General features: G+C 40.1%; 1 protein-coding gene across 1 annotated transcript; it reads right to left on the bottom strand.

Moving 5' to 3' along the window:
* Positions 1–1,247: 1,247 nt before the first annotated feature.
* bnip3la (BCL2 interacting protein 3 like a) lies at positions 1,248–17,659 on the bottom strand. The gene is made up of 6 exons (XM_062051200.1): positions 17,513–17,659; positions 7,788–8,049; positions 7,626–7,707; positions 5,801–5,904; positions 5,561–5,710; positions 1,248–2,720 (listed from the first exon to the last, which is right to left on the bottom strand). The coding sequence occupies exons 1-6, from the start codon at positions 17,562–17,564 to the stop codon at positions 2,672–2,674; spliced, it is 699 nt and encodes a 232-aa protein (XP_061907184.1). The 5' UTR covers positions 17,565–17,659; the 3' UTR covers positions 1,248–2,671.
* Between the last annotated feature and the right edge of the window lie 833 nt (positions 17,660–18,492).

Here is an 18,492-nt window from a genome sequence, read left to right on the forward strand (position 1 = left end):
AAGGTCTATTCAAGTGTACTGGAGAGGAGGCTACGCCGGATAGTCGAACCTTGGATTCAGGAGGAGCAGTGTGGTTTTGGTCCCGGTCGTGGAACGGTGGACACGCTTTGTAATCTCTGCAGGGTCCTTGAGGGTGCATGGGAGTTTGCCCAACCAGTCTACATGTGCTTTGTGGACTTGGAGAGGGCATTCGACCGTGTCCATCGGGAAGTCCTGTACGGAATGCTCAGAGAATATGGGGTATCAGACCATCTGATCGTGGCTGTCCGCTCCCTGTATGATCAGTGTTCAGAGCTTGGTCCGCATTGCCGGCAGTATGTCAGACCCGTTTCCAATTAGGGTTGGACTCCGCCAGGGCTGCCCTTTGTCACCGATTCTGTTCATAACTTTTATGGACAGAATTTCTAGGCACAGTCAGGGCATTAAGGGGTTCCGGTTTGGTGGCTAAAGGATTAGGTCTCTGCTTTTTGCAGATGATGTAGTCCTGCTGGAATTATCTGGCTAGAATCTTTGTTTAGCTCTCACTGGATCAGTTTGCAGTAGAGTGTAAAGCGACTGGGACAAGAATCAGCACCTCTAAGTCCGAGTCCATGGTTCTCGCCCGTAAAAGGGTGGAGTTGGGAGTGCCATTTCCGGGTTGTGGAGGAGATCTTGCCCCAAGTGGAGGAGTTTAAGTACACCTGAGTTTTGTTCACGAGTGAGGGGAGCGTGAATCGTTAGATAGACAGGCGTATAGTATCACGGCACACAAGCTAGACATACATATTAAAAAGGTACTTAACTAAACATTATTGCAGTCTAAAACACCACATTAATTGTAGTACTAATGAATCTGCATATTACTTACAGATGCAAAGTTTCCAAGGCAGAAGCGTATTAGAAGGTATACATTAACAAACATGTCCGCATCATTCAACTTACTAAGCCATAAGCTTAACTCATTGAATTATGTTGGCCACTCGATGACGCCGAAAAACCAATTACTATTCCACTTAAAGACAGCATACGTACATTCGAGACAGTTAATAAATACATGATCCTTTCTCCATACCTACCATTGTTCTGTTTTAATGTTTTCACTTAATCAAGGCTTTTTTGACCTTCCACACTACAAAATAATAAAAGTACCATATGCATGATACATACTTATATCAAATTGGATAAAAAAAATTTGGATACTGTATTTCTTTCCTTTCTCGTAACATTTGCTGTGTCGTCTTTTGGAAGATGTACAAAGAAATGCAGACTGCTGTATTTGTTTTTATTTTCAACTTTATTCAGTACAAAGTCAGTTCAGAGTTTCTAATATTTCTACTGATTGCTTATCAGCTGTGCAGAAGCCTATGTCAATGATGACATACAGGTTTGAGTCCTAGTGACTATACATTTTCTTTATGGCACCTTATATTTTCACGCAAGTCAGTGCCTTAATAACTGTACACAAGCCCATATTGATATTTAAGATGAGTTGGTAAGTGTTTTATATGTTGAAAACCAAATCTGTCACAGCAGCCAAAACAATGTTCTGTCATTTAACATGATTAACGACTTAAAAGCACTGACAGACGAGTCACACATCCATCTTCATCAATTGGCATCAATATACAGAAATTAAATGCACTTACATTATGAAATGTATATCTACTTACTGTATTTATTTTCTAGAAACACGCTGTACATGTTATTTAAATGACACTAATGGAAATATTTAGACAGGCTCATTGTGGATTTTGCCTCAAACCATGAAGCAAGTACCGGGTAGATGACAGCAAAAAACACATCACTGACACTACATATATGCAGATATCAATGTATTAATATTAATACAATGTCAGGAGGTTTTGTATTAGTTGGAGCATAGCACATCTTAAAGTATCTTCACATTTACATATTTAAATGTGTTAGGGAAAAACAGTCTAATGACATATCACCGATGTGCAGTAGTAAAAGATATGACATTGTTGCTGTAATGTAAGAAGAATATAATGTAGGCAAAAATAAATAAAAACCAGCTTATGGCCCGTGTTCAACTCTTCCAAAATACTCAGATTAACACAAAATACACAACTCAGTGGCTACATGGTCGATCATGATAAAGTATTTCAATCTTCCAAACAAAGCTTTAAAAAAAAGTGGGATCCCACTGTGCAGCATTGTTTATTTCCATCCGAAGACTGCACACATGCTCACAAAGTTAAGGCAATACAAACTCCTTCTGTTCTCAGATATAAACTACCTGTACTTTTGTTCATATTGCAGATACGGCGCACATTTTTGGTTCACAGACGGTGGTAACTGAAAGAGCAGCTAGAAGGCCAAGATTTCTGGTGACAAAACAACAACAAAAAACAATACGGAGCAAAATACCGCAGACCCATTCCCAATCCTAAAGCTGAACTGACGTCAAACTCTTGTCACATTTGTGTTTGAACGTGATGATAGTTCCCATCTTGATCAGGAACTAGTATCGACTGGATACGAGTCAACTGGGATGCCCTGGGGTCAAGATGTGAAGGAGTGCAACCACATTACAACATGTGTGTGAATACACTTACAATGTGACAGAATCTAACGCTGATTGGATGTGGGTGCACGATGACTGCGGGTAGACACGCTGGACAACAGGGTGCTTGAAAGACGGGGGACACCCAGGCACTGCTTCATTTTCTACTCAGAAAGAACTGGCGGAGGCCGTGGCAATTCTTTTACCGATGTACACCCTTGAAAGACAAAACAAACATGACGTAAACAATAGGGTTGTAACTAGGGATGTCCGATAATATCGGCCTGCCGATATTATCGGCCGATAAATGCGGTAAAATGTAATACCGGAAATGATCGGTATCGTTTTTTTTATTATCGGTATCGTTTTTTTTTGTTTTTTTTAAATTAAATCAACATAAAAAACACAAGATACACTTACAATTAATGCACCAACCCAAAAAACCTCCCTCCTCATTCACACAAAAGGGTTGTTTCTTTCTGTTATTAATATTCTGGTTCCTACATTATATATCAATATATATCAATACAGTCTGCAGGGATACAGTCCGTAAGCACACATGATTGTGCGTGCTGCTGGTCCACTAATAGTACTAACCTTTAACAGTTAATGTTACTCATTTTCATTAATTACTAGTTTCTATGTAACTGTTTTTATATTGTTTTACTTTCTTTTTTATTCAAGAAAATGTTTTTAATTTATTTATCTTATTTTATTTTATTAATTTTTTTTTAAAGTACCTTATCTTCACCATACCTGGTTGTCCAAATTAGACATAATAATGTGTTAATTCCACGACTGTATATATCGGTTGATATCGGTATCGGTTGATATCGGTATCGGTAATTAAAGAGTTGGACAATATCGGAATATCGGATATCGGCAAAAAGCCATTATCGGACATCCCTAGTTGTAACCTAATAACGACCAGGCAAAGCAAGACATGATCGATTATACCTCTTACATAGGAAACAATTCTATCGATAATGTAACATCTACAGATCAGTCCCAGACTGGCAAAATTGCCTGATTATATAGCAGGGGAAAATTTGTATGAAGCCTTCAGTGTGAGAAAAAATTTCATATCCCTCCTCTAGGACAGGGATATTAAACTAAATTGTTTTGCGGGCCACATTTCCAGAAAGCGAAGGACCGGGGAACCAGACTTCTCCTTTCACTGTTGGTCTTATTTTGTATATTCCGGAGAACTAGCGTCTTCTACAGTAGACATTTGAAGTTGGTCTTTTGTTTGTCAGAGTTACAGGAGCGCTCTGCTGTTGATAAAGACCTTCTGCAAGAATGTCTCAAGTTTTTTTTTAACTGAACTTGCGGGGCACCAGTTGAATAGCCCCAATGATGAAAATGAGAGGACCTAAAATCGAACCTTAAGGAACACCACTAGTATAACTAAAAATGTTTAACAAATGACAACGGAGTGCATCTGAGGTAAACAAGCTATGGCAACACCCTAGAAACATTAATCACATTACCAAAAAAATGGTAACTGCCAAAAGGAGAGGACTTAAAGGGGTGCCTTGAGGAACGCCTCAGTTAGTTAAATCACATGTCTGGAACCCAGTGTTCTATGTTTGCAAACAAGGGTAAAATGTCAATGCAAAAATCTTGTCATGTGTTTACGGTGGGCCAAGTTCATTGATACAACAGGAGCACTTTAGTGTTTTTAGTAATTTGTTGCATAAATGTTTCTCCCAAGTTTTGAAATGAACTCGTGGGCCGGTATGGCGTCAACCCCAGTCAACTAGTTGAACAGTACTGCTGTAAAGGTTAAAGGTCCCCTCAAATGCTGACATTATGGCACATATTTCATAGTTCTCGCCCTAAAAATGATCTCTACGGATAAAATTACCCCCAAAATAGGCACAGTAGTGATTTTAGACTTGTTTTCAAATAAGTTTTAGCACATTTTGGAACAACCACTTTTAGTTAAAAAATGCGGACGTGCCTGCATTTTCCTGCTGATGTCACCCACAGTGTCGTGAACTCGCACGACTGCAGTAGTTGTGACCCCAAGATGCAGGAACCGAGAGATCGATGTGCAGGTAAGAGTCTTTTAATATACTCAAACCCAAAAAGGTGCAGCAGGGAAGTGCACAAAATTATAGCAGCCACCAGCGCTTAGTCGGTAACAATTCAATAGAGTGTCCTTGACATAATCAATCCTGAGCACTGAGGAACAGGCGAGGCGGGCATAAATAGCCGCCTGATTGGCAACTGCAACCAGGTGTTCCCGGCCGCAGGGAGACATGCAGGAAATGCAAAAAACAAGATCGCTGACAGGAAACAAACGCCAAACAAGGAAACACAAACTGAAGTGAAGTGACAGATCGTCACACACAGAAGACTGGAGGCAATTTTATATTGTGTTGTATGTGTTTTGGTACCATCTTCATCCAGAATCACGTTATTTTTGCACAGAATTTTAAAGAGGTATCAAATATGTCTGCCAGATGCATTATTGCAGGGTGTAGCAATACAACTAAAAAAGGGGTCAGTCTCCATACATTTCCAAATGATGGGAATGTGAGGAAAGAATGGACCTCTCCAGTCAAAATGTGCTAGTATTATATTTTGCATCCTCTTCTACTGAGGTGTTCCTCAAGCTGCTGACGAAATGCTGAAAGAATATGAGGAAACAGACGATGGTGTCTATTGAAGAGGAGATGGAAGAGCAGGGAGGTCCGGAAATAAAGATTTTGTTTATTATTATTTTTTGCTCATAATGTTAACCATATCAGTTTTGAAGTAACCATGGTTCAGAGCGACAAAAACATGCAATTTAGTGACCAAAATAATAGTTTTACATGTCTTTACCCACACTAATTATGCAGGGAAATGGGTTCCAATTTTTGAGGATGACGTCAAACCAAGAGGTGGTTACATATGGAGTCTGGCGATGGAAAGGAGGCGGTCCAAGTATCAAAGATTACTCAAAAACTAATTTATATTATATAAAATAACTGCCAGATTCCATTTTAAAAGACATGAAGAGAACTTGGTAGTGAAATTTCGGTCATCTGGACACTTTAAACTTCTTACCCGATTCCAAGAGCGAGGATGTGTGAAATGAGAAGAGACGGGATGAAAACTTTCAGGAATTCAGCAGACAATACGCCGCCTTTCTTCATGACGCCACTCTTTCGCATACTAAGGGAAACTGCACGCCGAGGGTGCCTGAAGTGGAACTCCCTGCAGAAAACAAAAAATACAATCAGCAATCTATAACAATAGACAAAATATAAATAGAAGATGTAAAGTTAGAGGGGAGCGTTCACTCACTTTGGCGGAATATTTTCTGGCCTGCTGGACCAATCAACCCAATCTACTTCTTTGTTCATGAGGATGTCATCCTCTTTGTCTTTGTCTGTGCCACCTTCTTCTGACTGCAAATGTGAAGGAAAATGACTTAGTTTGAGTTGAAAGGTGAAATGAGAAATGATTAAACAAGTGGAACCTCTACAGTCAAATACCCCCTTGTCTTTAAAGTCGCACAAAGATTATGCATGTGAACCGTTTGTGTGTGAAATTACATGACTTTGCATTTTTGTTTGGCTCTTTGTAATTCTGTGGTGACGGCCATAGAACCGTCAGCGATCGTGTTCTGTCTCCCTGTAATGTTTGTCTGATCTTGAATGGGATTGTGCTTGAAACGTATTGCCACGTGAAAAATAAATGTGTATCTATTTCTTCTGCGTTTGGTGTTTGTGACTCACCTCCTAGGCAAAAGCAGTGCTCTCCTTTTTATTATCGCATTGTCACTCTTAAAATGGCTGCTTAATACAATATAAGACAGTTTACTGTTTATTGATCACAGCAGTTAACATGCCTTATTCTTACTATAACCTATTTCATTGTTGCTTTTACCTTTGGGGCTGTAGCTATCGATTATTTTGGTAACTGAGTATTCTTTCAATTAGTTTATTTGATTAATCAGATAAAAAATGCATCATTTTGGGAAATAACTTCTGGTTGTCATTACCTTTATTTATTTTTTCTACTAAATGCACATCATCAACATTGAAATTGCATTTTTAACATGTGTGTATTAAAAATGAATGAATAAATAAAAATTATCCACTGTTCGTTGCCACACAAATCACGGCACCTACACACCACCGCTCTCATGTGTGCTCTTTTGAAGCGGCCCTGCGGAAACTATGTCTGCATATTATTTAAAATTCCTGGCAAAACCATGCTGTCAAATTTAGTCGATTAACTTTTGCAGCCCCAATTAACTATTTTCTTGTTATTTATTACTAATGGAATCAAACGATGGATTTAAAAATAATAATAATAATGTAATTAATCACACTTTTTAATTTTGATCAATCTTGATTAATTTCAGTAAATTGACAGCATGCATTATTCAACTTTAATTTGAAAAACACCATAATAATTCAACAGAAATGCAATTTTTGAATGTTTTACTTGAAGTCATTTATTTGCTCAGAAATCGGTCACAGTTTTATCTAAAGTCTAGTCAATCACTCATCTTTGCACTGACGTATGCATTGACCTTATCTCTGAATGTATAACAACCGATTTTATGTAAATATCCAAAGGGTTTGCATTATTAATCTGTGTTTATACATATATACATGTGATCATTTTTGTGATGCATTAACTTTAACAGCCCTAGGTCTTACATTATATTTTTAAAGTAGTTATACTTGATATGACGGTTATGTCTTTTACTTATTTATTAATATAGAATGTTTATGATTTTTAATTACTGAGAAAGCTATGTACGAAACTCTACTATCACCCATTCCTTATGCCTCATTCCTTATTAGAAAATGGTAACGTGGGACATGTTAAACACAAGTCCGCAAATTATCTGTAACTGCTGAGACACGAAGAAGAGTAAATAAGATCAGCTTCTTCCAACTCCTTTTCAAACATGTTGAATAGTGCAAGTATAGAAATGTGATGTAGTGCAATTAACACATTTAAAAGCATGTTGGAAATTACCCTGGAAGGTAATAATTTGAGTTCCTTTTTTTCCAATAGGAGATTTTTCTACATCCGAACAAACTGGAAGTTGTATTTGACCTTCGAGGTTCTAGTGTATTTTTCAAAAAATGGAATGGGGTATGTGTCATACCTGACTACCTCTTGGACTAGACATGTCCACATCAAAGGTAATCTGACCATCATCCTGTTCAGGACTTGGTGGCCTATGGGGACTGAGTCAGCACAGTGAGGTTTATATATACAGTATGAATGTACACACACAATACTGCAAAGCACTTTAATTTAGCCTTACCTGTCACACGAGGAGTTACTCGCACTCGATTCGTGCTGCGCATCTAGGAGGATCTTCTCCATGTCTCCATTGTGAATGGAAGAGGACGAGGGAACGTGTTCTAGACCTCCAATGAGGGTTTCATCGAGCTCAGGCACCACTTCCAAGGTTTGACTTATGCCAGTGTTTGCATTTAGTTGGTCTTCAGCAGGTGTCATCTGCAAGGTAGTGTGCACGCCCTGAGCGCCAGTATTTCCATTCAACTCCAACTCCACCCAAGAGCCTGGTTAAAGAGAATTTGGGTAAATATCGTGTTGAAGTGAAAAAGACAACAAAGTCATTTAACCCTCAGGTCTATGCAGGCGCAGCAGGAGTCTTGACCTGAAGAGTTTTGTCTGTGTTGTGACATTCGCCTGCTCATTGGTTGTTTTGTTTATCCCGATATATAAATGAGTGCATTTGGCACTTTACATACAATACTGACATTTCAACACTTCCGTAGAGATGCAACCCTTCGATGTCTGACAAATAACAGTTTGGTTTCAGGTGCCCACTTGGCCATTGATACAAGTTGAAGGGAATACTAACAAGGGTGATTCCATCATAACGACTGTTGTTGTACTGCTAAAGGGCTCTCTACTCTGCATCTTAACAGTGGTCATTTTGCTAAACAATACTCAACTGCTAATTTGGACAAACTTTATTGATCCTAAAGGGAAAACATTTTAAGCACAATAGATCAATTACAAGAAGAAAAGATAAAACAAGAACACTCTAAATATCCCTAGAAAAAATAGAAAAAAAATAGTGCCAGCTGATGAATTTTTTTTAAATTAGTTTAATCACATTTTTGAATTTGGATTAATCATGATTAATCACTTGCTTGCATAGTTCATATTAACTTATCCCAATATTTGGACACATGCAATTTTATTGTCAGAATATCATACACAGGAACATTTTTTAATTGTGTTACTTGAATGCACGTCATTTATTTGCTCAGAACTTGGTAACAGTTTTCTTTAAAGTCCAGGCAAGGTCTATTTTGAAGTGAAATTTGCCACAAGTCGGGTTCTCCTCAGTCATGCTAATGCACTAATGTAAGCATTGACCTGATCGCTGACCTTATAGAAACCTTCAGCCTTTCAGGTAACAATTTGTGGTTGAAGTAAAGGAGCATTTATAGTCAAAAATATTAATGTGATTAATATGTATAGATACATTATTAATGAATTTTTTTTGTAACGAATCACATTAGTAAACTTCATTTTTGACAGCCTTAAAAATATATAAGAAACAACACCAACTTTACAAAAGCGATACAATATACAGTGCATCCGAAAAGTATCCACGGTGCTTCACTTTTTCCACATTTTGTTAAGTTACAGCCTTATTCCAAAATTAAATAGTCATCAAAATTCTACAAACAATACCTTATGATGGCAATGTGAAATTGATTTTTAAATAATACAAATGTATTAATAATAAAACACACAAAAAAAATCACATGTACCTAATTAGTATTTACAGCCTTTGGCTCAATACTTTGTTGATGCACCTTTAGCAGCAATTACAGCGTCAAGTCTTTTTGAATACGATGACACAAGCTTGGCACACCTATCTTTGGGCAGTTTCACACATTCCTCTTTGTAGCGCCTCTCATGCTCCATCAGGTTGGATGGGAAGTGTTGGTTTTCATCCAGTATGTCTCTGTACATTGCTGCATTCATCTTTCCCTCTAGCCTGACTAGTCTCCCAGTTGCTGCCGCTGAAAAACATCCCACTGCATGATGCTGCCACCACCATGCTTCACTGTAGGGATGGTATCGGCCTGGTGATGAGCGGTGCCTGGTTTCCTCCACACACAATGCCTGGCATTCATGCCAAAGTGTTCAAGTTGTATATTATCAGACCACAAAATTTAGTTTCTCATGGTCTGAAAGTATTTCAGGTGCATTTTAGCAAACTTTTTACTTAGAAATGGCTTCCGTCTGGCCACTATACTATACAGGCCTGATTGGTGGAGTGCTGCAAAGATGGTTGTCCCTCTAGAAGGTTATCCTCTCTCCAGAGAGGACTGCTGTAGGTCTGACAGAGTGACCATCGGGTTCTTGGTCACCTCCCTGACTAGACTAAGATGAATGCAGCAATCTACAGAGATATCCTGGATCCATCCAATCTGATGGAGTTTGAGAGGTGCTGCAAAGAGGAATGGGCAAAGAGGAAATTGGGCCAAGCTTGTGTCATCATATTCAAAAAGACTATAGGCAGTAATTGCTGCTAAAGGTGCATCAACAAAGTAATTTGTTGGCAGACGTGTCCCTACTTTGCATCACAATAGAACAAACCCATTCTTGTGTGGCCATGCGCCCCTCCTGCTGAGGATGGTTTGGGTTTTGGCACCAAGCGCCCAGACTACAACTGACCACTCTAGCATAAACTGATAAAGCCTGCTCAGATGAGGCCAAAACTGAACGTCCAGTTGTGATCGATTGAATGCGCTGAGAATGTAGTCATATGTGAAGAAAAGTTGAACAGTTTTAACGTGAAATTATATTAAAAGGTAAAAAACTAAATCACGCCAAGTCCTACCCTGGACCCTGAAGACAAAGGACCATAATTACAAATGATGAGGGAGATTCCATCCTAATTATGGCTGTTGTGTCGGCAGAGGTGTCAGTCCTTTGCGTTTTAATAGTGGCTTTGCGCCATAGCAGGACTATAGAATAACACAAATGTAAAGGTGGTCACAGAGTTACAAATAGGCAAAGGGACATCATTACAAATAACGAGAGGGATTAAATTGTGTTGGCAGAAGTGTCACTCCTTTGCATTTTAACAGCTGTTTTACACCAACATAGAGGAACACTGTCCTTGTCTGGGGATAGGGTTTTGGCACCAAGCGCTCAGAGTAGTTCTAAGGAGGTAAAACCTGAAAGTCCAGTTGCAATCGATTGAATGTCCTGATACTGTAATACCACATGTGAGGAAAAGATCAACTGTTGTCATGTGAAGGGTAAAAAAAAGTTAAAGTACCACTGCATTTGACCCATCCCCTTGTTCCACCCCCTGGGAGGTGAGGGGAGCAGTGAGCAGCAGCAGTGGCCGCGCTCGGGAATCATTTTGGTGATTTAACCCCCAATTCCAACCCTTGATGCTGAGGGCCAAACAGGGAGGCAATGGGTCCCATTTTTATAGTCTTTGGTATGACTCGGCCGGGGTTTGAACTCACGACCTACCAATCTCAGGGCGGACACTCTAACCACAAGGCCACTGAGCAGTAAAAAGTAGGTCTGTCAAAATTAACAAGTTAAGTCATGTGATTAATCACAAAAAATGATCGCATTTTTCATGAACATACTTAAACATTCCAATTTTTTGGACTGTACAAGCTCTTTTACCTTAACTGCTATATGGTCAGTGATCAGATCAATGCATATGTGAGTACAAAAATGAGTGAAAAGACTCTGCTGTGCTCGATGGCAAATTTTACACCAAAATACAGCCTGAAAGGACTTTAAATAAAACTGTTGCCAAGTTTTGTGCAAATATTACATGCATTCAAGTAAAACGTTCCTGGATGACATTCTGACAATAAAATTGTGCGTAAAATATTGGAGTATTTTCTTAAAGAAATTTTAATAATGCAAGCGAGTAATTGTGATACATCCAAATTCCAAAATGTCATAACCTCATTAAAAGAATAATCATTTGACAGCCCTCGTAAAAAAACACAAAAGCTATAAATCCTACTCTGAAACCTGAAGGCAAAGGAACAGAACTACAAATAACGAGTGGGACTTCATCCTAATGACTGCTGTTGTGTTGGCAGAGGTGTAGCTCAATTGCATTGAAGTTGTCTGGTTTGCACCGAAATAGAGCACAATATGTTTTGTCTGGGAATGTGGAGAAAACTGTGGAGGATAGTTTGGGTTTTGGCACCGGATTTTACCAATCCAAGTCTGTGAGCATCAACTGATGAAGCCTCCTTGGATGAGGCGAAACGTCTTCTAAGGCTATGTCTACACTAAGCCGGATAACACCTTACACAAATAATTATTTAGCCTAAGCCCCGTTTCAGCCACACTAAACTATGTGTTTAAGGTCCCCCTCCTCGGACAAATTTTTACACGGGTAAGTCAGCCGTGTATTTCTTGAATCTCCAGCTCTTAGCTTTGTATGGACTCGTTGATCGTTTACAAACTGAGTTTGGAGAGGAAGTGACTCCAGAAAGACCGCGCCCCACACAGGAAGTGACGTCAGAAAGAACGCGCCACAGCCGGGCTTCACAATAAAGTGGTTTCGTAACTCGGAGGTAAACACTGGAAATATGGAGGCGAGTCATCCAGACATGCCCGTGTTTCTCCTTCTTCTACATGTAAAGACGCTTGTAGAAATCACACATGAAAACCTTAAGAGAAAGCGATTGCAGCTATTTTGGATACAACACTTTTCTGACGGCAAGAGAACTTTCGAATGTTGAGGTCCACTGTGATTCTACTTATCGAAAAACTTGGTCCATTTGTCGAAGGAGAGTCAACGAGTATGCGGGCTCCCGTGGATGTGATAAAAAAAAGGTAGCGTGTGCTTTGTATTACCTGGCCGTCGAGGGAAAACTACGGAAACCGGCGAATGGTTTTGGACTGGCAAAGCAGACTGTATCAGTTATTGTCCGCCATGTATGTCGCGGACTCAACATCTAGGTCCAGAGTATATAAAGTCACCAAAAACGAATGGACAATAAAGGTGAAGGCAAAAGAGTGAGGAGTGTCCTGACCAGATATCTAGATCCCTAGATTGATTGTTGTCAAATGTTCTTTGTCACATTGTGTACTTTTGTGTCCAATAAAGATTTGATTAATTTATGATGGCTCAGGTGTGATTCACTACAATAGGGCCCCACAACACACTGGATTCCAGTTAATTGAAATATCACAGCACTGGATATTGTTCAGATAAGTTACATTTAAGAACTTGCACACAAAATGGGTTATACTTGTATAGTGCTTTTCTACCTTCAAGGTACTCAAAGCACTTTGACAGTATTTCCACATTCATCCATTCACACACACATTCACACACTGATGGCGGGAGCTGCCATGCAAGGTGCTAACCAGCAGCCATCAGGAGCAAGGGTGAAGTGTCTTGCCCAAGGACACAACGGACGTGACTAGGATGGTAGAAGGTGGGGATTGAACCCCAGTAACCAGCAACCCTCCGATTGCTAGCACGGCCACTCTACCAACTTCGCAAGCAGCACTGGAGGTGACAATGACGCAGTTTCCGCGCATGCGTATTAGGTCACGTTGCGCCGAATGACGGAGGGGGGATGGGGTCTTAAGCAACCATTGTGTGTGTGTGGACAAGGATAAGGTTAGGTGGGATGTACCCTGGATAACCTTAGCCGGGTTTTAGGCCATGTCTACACTAAGTCGTTTAACCCTTTAAACGAATAATTATTTAGCCTAAGCCCTGTTTCAGCCATTCTAAACCATCGTTTAAGGTCCTCCTCCTCGGACAAATTTTTACACGGGTAAGCCAGCTGTGTATTTTTTGAATCTTTGGCACTTAGCTTTGTATGGACTCATTGATCGTTTACAAAGTGAGTTCGCAGAGGAAGTGACGCCAGAGAGCCCGCGCTCCACACAGGAAATGACATCAGAAAGAACGCGCCACAGGCAGCTTCATAACAAAGATGGAGGCGGATCATCCAGACATGCCCGTGTTTCTCCTTCTTCTACATGTACAGGCGCTTTTGGAAACCACAAATCAATACCTTAAGAGAAGCAGTGTTTCCCATAAACTGCCAAGATACCTGTGGCGGTGGGGGCGTGGCTATGGGCGTGACTATGGGAGTGGTCACCATGACATCATCGAGTAATTTGTATAATTTACTACAATGATATGATTTTCTCTAAAAAGGCTCAAAAAATGTATACTTACTAATTAATAATAACAGTTTTGTTTCAAACGTCCATACATCCATCCATTTTACAATATAATTACAACACTTTATAAACATATTTATATACAGATTTGAACAATAAGTTATTCACTGAAATATATTTATTAATTGTGGTTCCTACAAAAAATATATCTTATAAAATATAAAAGCTAAAATGTCTCTTAAAGCTCTGCCCCTTGAATTAGTGCATACTAAATAATTTAACATTAGCCTACTACTACAACCATATTATTTACCAGCAACATAAAGTGAAACAGAGGCAGAGGTGTCCTGCCACAGTCAGTAACAAATAAACAGAAAACAGTAGTGGTCAAATACAAATAAGGCAACAAGAGAAGTATCCTACACTTCTCTTTTGTAAAGTAAATCTGAACAGCCTATGTGGGCATCTACATCAACTATATGATTTGCCTGAGAAGCTGGACAGGACAAAAAAAAAAAAAAAAAAAAAAGTTTTTAAATAAAAAAAATTTAAAAAATCTATTTGTGGCGGACATCATTCTTTCGTGGCGGGCCGCCACAAATAAATGAATGTGTGGGAAACACTGAGAAGGTAACGGGCGACTGCAGCTATTTCGTATGCAACACTTCTCAGACGGCAAGAGAACTTTCAAATGTCTGCGTCAGCAGTGAGTCTATTTACCGAAAAACTTTGTCCCTTACTCCTGTGGATGTGATCGTGATAGGCAGTGTGTGACAACAAATATTGCTTTATGGATGTGACAGTGAAATGGCCAGGCAGTGTGCATGATGCCCGCATCTTCACTAACTCCGCCATTAGCGCATACTTGCCAACCCTCACGATTTTCCCGGGAGACTCCCGAATTTCAGTGCCCCTCCTGAAAATCTCCCGGGGCAACCATTCTCCCGATTTCCACCCGGACAACAATATAGGGGGCGTACCTTTAGCATCGTCTCTCAACTGAAAAGGAGACTATTATATATGTCTCCATTATCCATAGGTTTATCTATAACCCATAAAGTAGGCAGGCACGGAGCTATTTCTCAGCGTGTGTTTATTCCAGCCGGCACGTTAATACCCTGAAACACAACATCCGGATTCCCATCATGCATTGCTTCAAAACTACGGCAAGTAGTAATGTCCAAAAACATAAGAGAGACGAAGCAGAAGAACGAAGAAGAGACAGTCATGACCCGAGACAAAGATGGCTATGCTGATAGCTGCAAGCAACATCCCGTTCTCATTTGCGGGTGTTTTCAACAAATCCGTGAAGGATATGTTCCCGGATTCAGAGATCGCTCGCCAGTACTCAAATGGCAGAACAAAGGCTACTCAAATAGTGAAAGGTAAGTGTCTTTTTTTTTTTTTTAAGTAATCTCCCGAATTCGGAGATCTCAAGGTTGGCAAGAATGCTCCTCGTGTCCCAAACAACTGCTGGAAGATGAAGATCCGCTCCTGTTTTTCTTTGGGGTGACCCAGCTTATCCCCTGACGCCATATCTCACGAAAGAATACCCCAACGGCGGAGTCAACCCACAACAACAATACTTTGGGTATTCTCTGTCTAGATCAGTGGTTCTTAACCTGGGTTCGATCGAATCCTAGGGGTTCGGTGAGTCGGGCTCAGGGGTTCGGCGGAGGTCAAGACACACCCGACTCATCGTGTAAATAAAAACTTCTCCCTATCTGCGTATTACGGATACGGCAACAGCAGAAGTCACACTGATTTGCAGGTGTGTAATTTGTTGTGAGTTTATGCACTGTTGGTTTTGTTCTTTAAACAAGGTGATGTTCATGCACGGTTCATTTTGTGCACCGGTAAAAAAAACATGGTACCACTTTAGTATGGGGAACATATTCACCATTAATTAGTTGCTTATTAACATGCAAATGAGTAACATATTGGCTTTCAACTAGTCATTATTAAGTACTTATTAATGCCTTATTCGGCATGGCCTTATTATAACCCTAACCCTCTAACCCTAACCCTAACCAAATAACTCTAAATGAAGTCTTTGTTACTTAGAATATGTTCCCCTAGTGTCCAAAAAACTCTAAATGAAGTCTTTGTTACTTAAAATATGTTTCCCATACTAAAGTGTTACCAAAAACATATAACTTTGTCTTGAATTTGAAAAAAAAACATTTTATTTTTCACTAAAGAAGGGTTCGGTGAATGTGCATATGAAACTGGTGGGGTTCGGTACCTCCAACAAGGTTAAGAACCACTGGTCTAGATTAATTGTTGTAAATCCCCACCTTCTACCATCCTAGTCACGCCCGTTGTGTCCTTGGGCAAGACACTTCACGCTTGCTCCTGATGGGTGCTGGTTAGCGCCTTGCATGGCAGCTCCCGCCATCAGTGTGTGAATGTGTGTGTGAATGGGTGAATGTGGAAATAGTGTCAAAGCGCTTTGAGTACCTTGAAGGTAGAAAAGCGCTATACAAGTATAACCCATTTATCATTTATTTAAAATGTTCTTTATCACATTGCTTACGTGTCCAATAAAGATTTGATTAATTTATGATGTCTCAGGTGTGATTCACTACAATAGACGCATTGGATTCCAGTTAGTTGAAATACCAAAACACTGGATATTGTTCAAAGGAGATACATTTTAATTTAAAAACTTGCACACAAAACACAGCAAACTATTTACAATATAGCTCTTTTAAATACCTCACAGTGAAGTAAAGTCATCTACTGGAGAGCAGATGGACGTTTTTTTTTGTTTGTTTTTCCTCCTTTTTACCCCCGCGCATGCGTACTAGGTCGCGTTGCGCCGGCGGACGGAGGGGGGCGGGGGGTCTTAAACGGTGGCATTGACAAGGTTGGGTGTGATTTTGGGTGGATAACCTTAGCCGGCTTAGTGTAAACGGGGCCTTAGACAAACTGTACGGTTCATTTTAAAACACGTATAATTTCACCTTGGATCCTGAAGGGTTTAAGTACGTGTGACGTTGTGCTCAAAACATCTGCACTGCATCAGCGTTCATGTTTGTGCCACTGCCCCACTAACAGCGAGACCATGTTTTTTTCTCTCTCTCTCTCCAGCAGTGTTATGCAATCCATACAGAGAGTCATTTGGACCGAACACAGAATGATGAATATTTACACGGAACGCCATTTTTCGTCCGACTAAAAATAGAACTCAATCCCTAAACGTAACAATTCAACGACGTGTCCATTTTTTACTGGCGTCAACAATGCAAGTCGCTATTGCGTAACAGCCAGCTTTGTCCGGACACGTCAGTGTTCCAGCTGTGATTCAGCTTAATTTTATTTATTAAAATATGTCACATTTACACTCTTGGACATAGGCGGGGTGAGCGAAAATGTGTTTTTATTACGTTTTGACAATTCGATAACTGTTTCCACTTACACTAACATAATATTTGAACATTTCTTATAAAAGGCACATTTCAAATACTGCGTTTTGTTAAACAACAATAAAAACCTCATGGTATTTACAAATGGAAAATACTTTATTCGATTAAAAAAACATAGCATACGACCGTCTTTTTTGTCTCGAGTTGTTTTTATTTTCCTCAGAGCCCGCCCAGTAGCAAGTTAGCTACGTGATTGGCTGCCATCTCCATCACTCAAACAATCGGCAAACTCTATTGGCTACTTTGCAGCAACGTCAATCCACGTCACACTCGACCCCTCCGAAAGGATGAGGAAACTGTTTTTTATCTCGAATAACTTTAACACAAATGTTTACAGAACTGTTGTCGTCGAAATTCAGTACTTCTGAGAAGAACGTATAAAATAAAACAAAGCTGACGGGAGTGCATAAACACAGACGACGTTACGTACCGTGTAGTCCGGGCTCTTCGTTATTGTTTTGTTGAGCAGCAGCGGTGGACATGTTGACTACTCAGTTTTAGTTTGGGCTGTATCAACAAGACTAGGAAGTGCGCATGCGCAGAGTCTGGCCATGCACCTACGTCTACTGTGATGACAATTGTCAAACAAGGACTGACAAAAGCTTACGTGATAAGGGGTGCCACATTGTGTAAGTCATTGTCGTTGATTTGTAAGATTCCAACAATTTGGCAAAAAAAAGAAAATGCATTGCAAAATGTTTGTTTTGGTAGTTCTACCAAGATGATACCCTGACAGTCTATACCAGGGGTCCCCAAACTTTTGGACTCCGGGGGCCTCATTGGGTTAAAAAAAAATTGGCCAGGGGCTGAGCTGGACGTGTGTCCGAGCGCAATGATGTGGACCCCGACTTAACCAAGTTGAAAAAGTTATTCGGATGTTACCATTTAGCGGTCAATTGTACGGAATATGTACTGTGCAATCTACTAATAAAAGTTTCAACCAATCAATCAATCAATGTCGCGTATGGGATGGGAAAATGCATTTTTAGACATTATTATTTGGTCAGGATGCCACCCGGACACCTCCCTAGGGAGGTGTTTTGGGCACGTCCGACCGGTAGGAGGCCACTGGGAAGACCCAGGACACATTGGGAAGACTATGTCTCCCGGCTGGCCTGGGAACGCCTTGGGATCTCCCGGGAGGAGCTGGACGAAATGGCTGGGGAGAGGGAAGTCTGGGTTTCCCTGCTTGGGCTGCTGCCCCCGCGACCCGACCTCGGATAAGCGGAAGAAGATGGATGGATATTTGCCTGAGCGGCTAGAAGACACCGAGAGTAAAAAGCAGTAGAACATGGATTACAAAGGACATATTTAAAACAATTATAATAAAAAAAATAAATTAAATAAAAACAATTTATCTTTTTTAAATCCGGCCCGTGGGCCGTAGTTTGGGTACCACTGGTCTATACT

The sequence above is a fragment of the Entelurus aequoreus genome, linkage group LG06, assembly GCF_033978785.1.
Source record: "Entelurus aequoreus isolate RoL-2023_Sb linkage group LG06, RoL_Eaeq_v1.1, whole genome shotgun sequence".
In the NCBI taxonomy this organism is placed as follows: Eukaryota; Metazoa; Chordata; class Actinopteri; order Syngnathiformes; family Syngnathidae; genus Entelurus; species Entelurus aequoreus.

Coding starts and splice junctions, on each gene's coding strand:
- bnip3la (XM_062051200.1), bottom strand. CDS start 17,564: ATGTCCACCGCTGCTGCTCAACAAAACAATAACGAAGAGCCCGGACTA. Junction 5,905..7,625: donor CTAGTCCAAGAGGTAGTCAG/GTATGACACATA, acceptor TCACATTTGCAG/TCAGAAGAAGGTGGCACAGA. Junction 5,711..5,800: donor CCAGAAAATATTCCGCCAAA/GTGAGTGAACGC, acceptor TGTTTTCTGCAG/GGAGTTCCACTTCAGGCACC.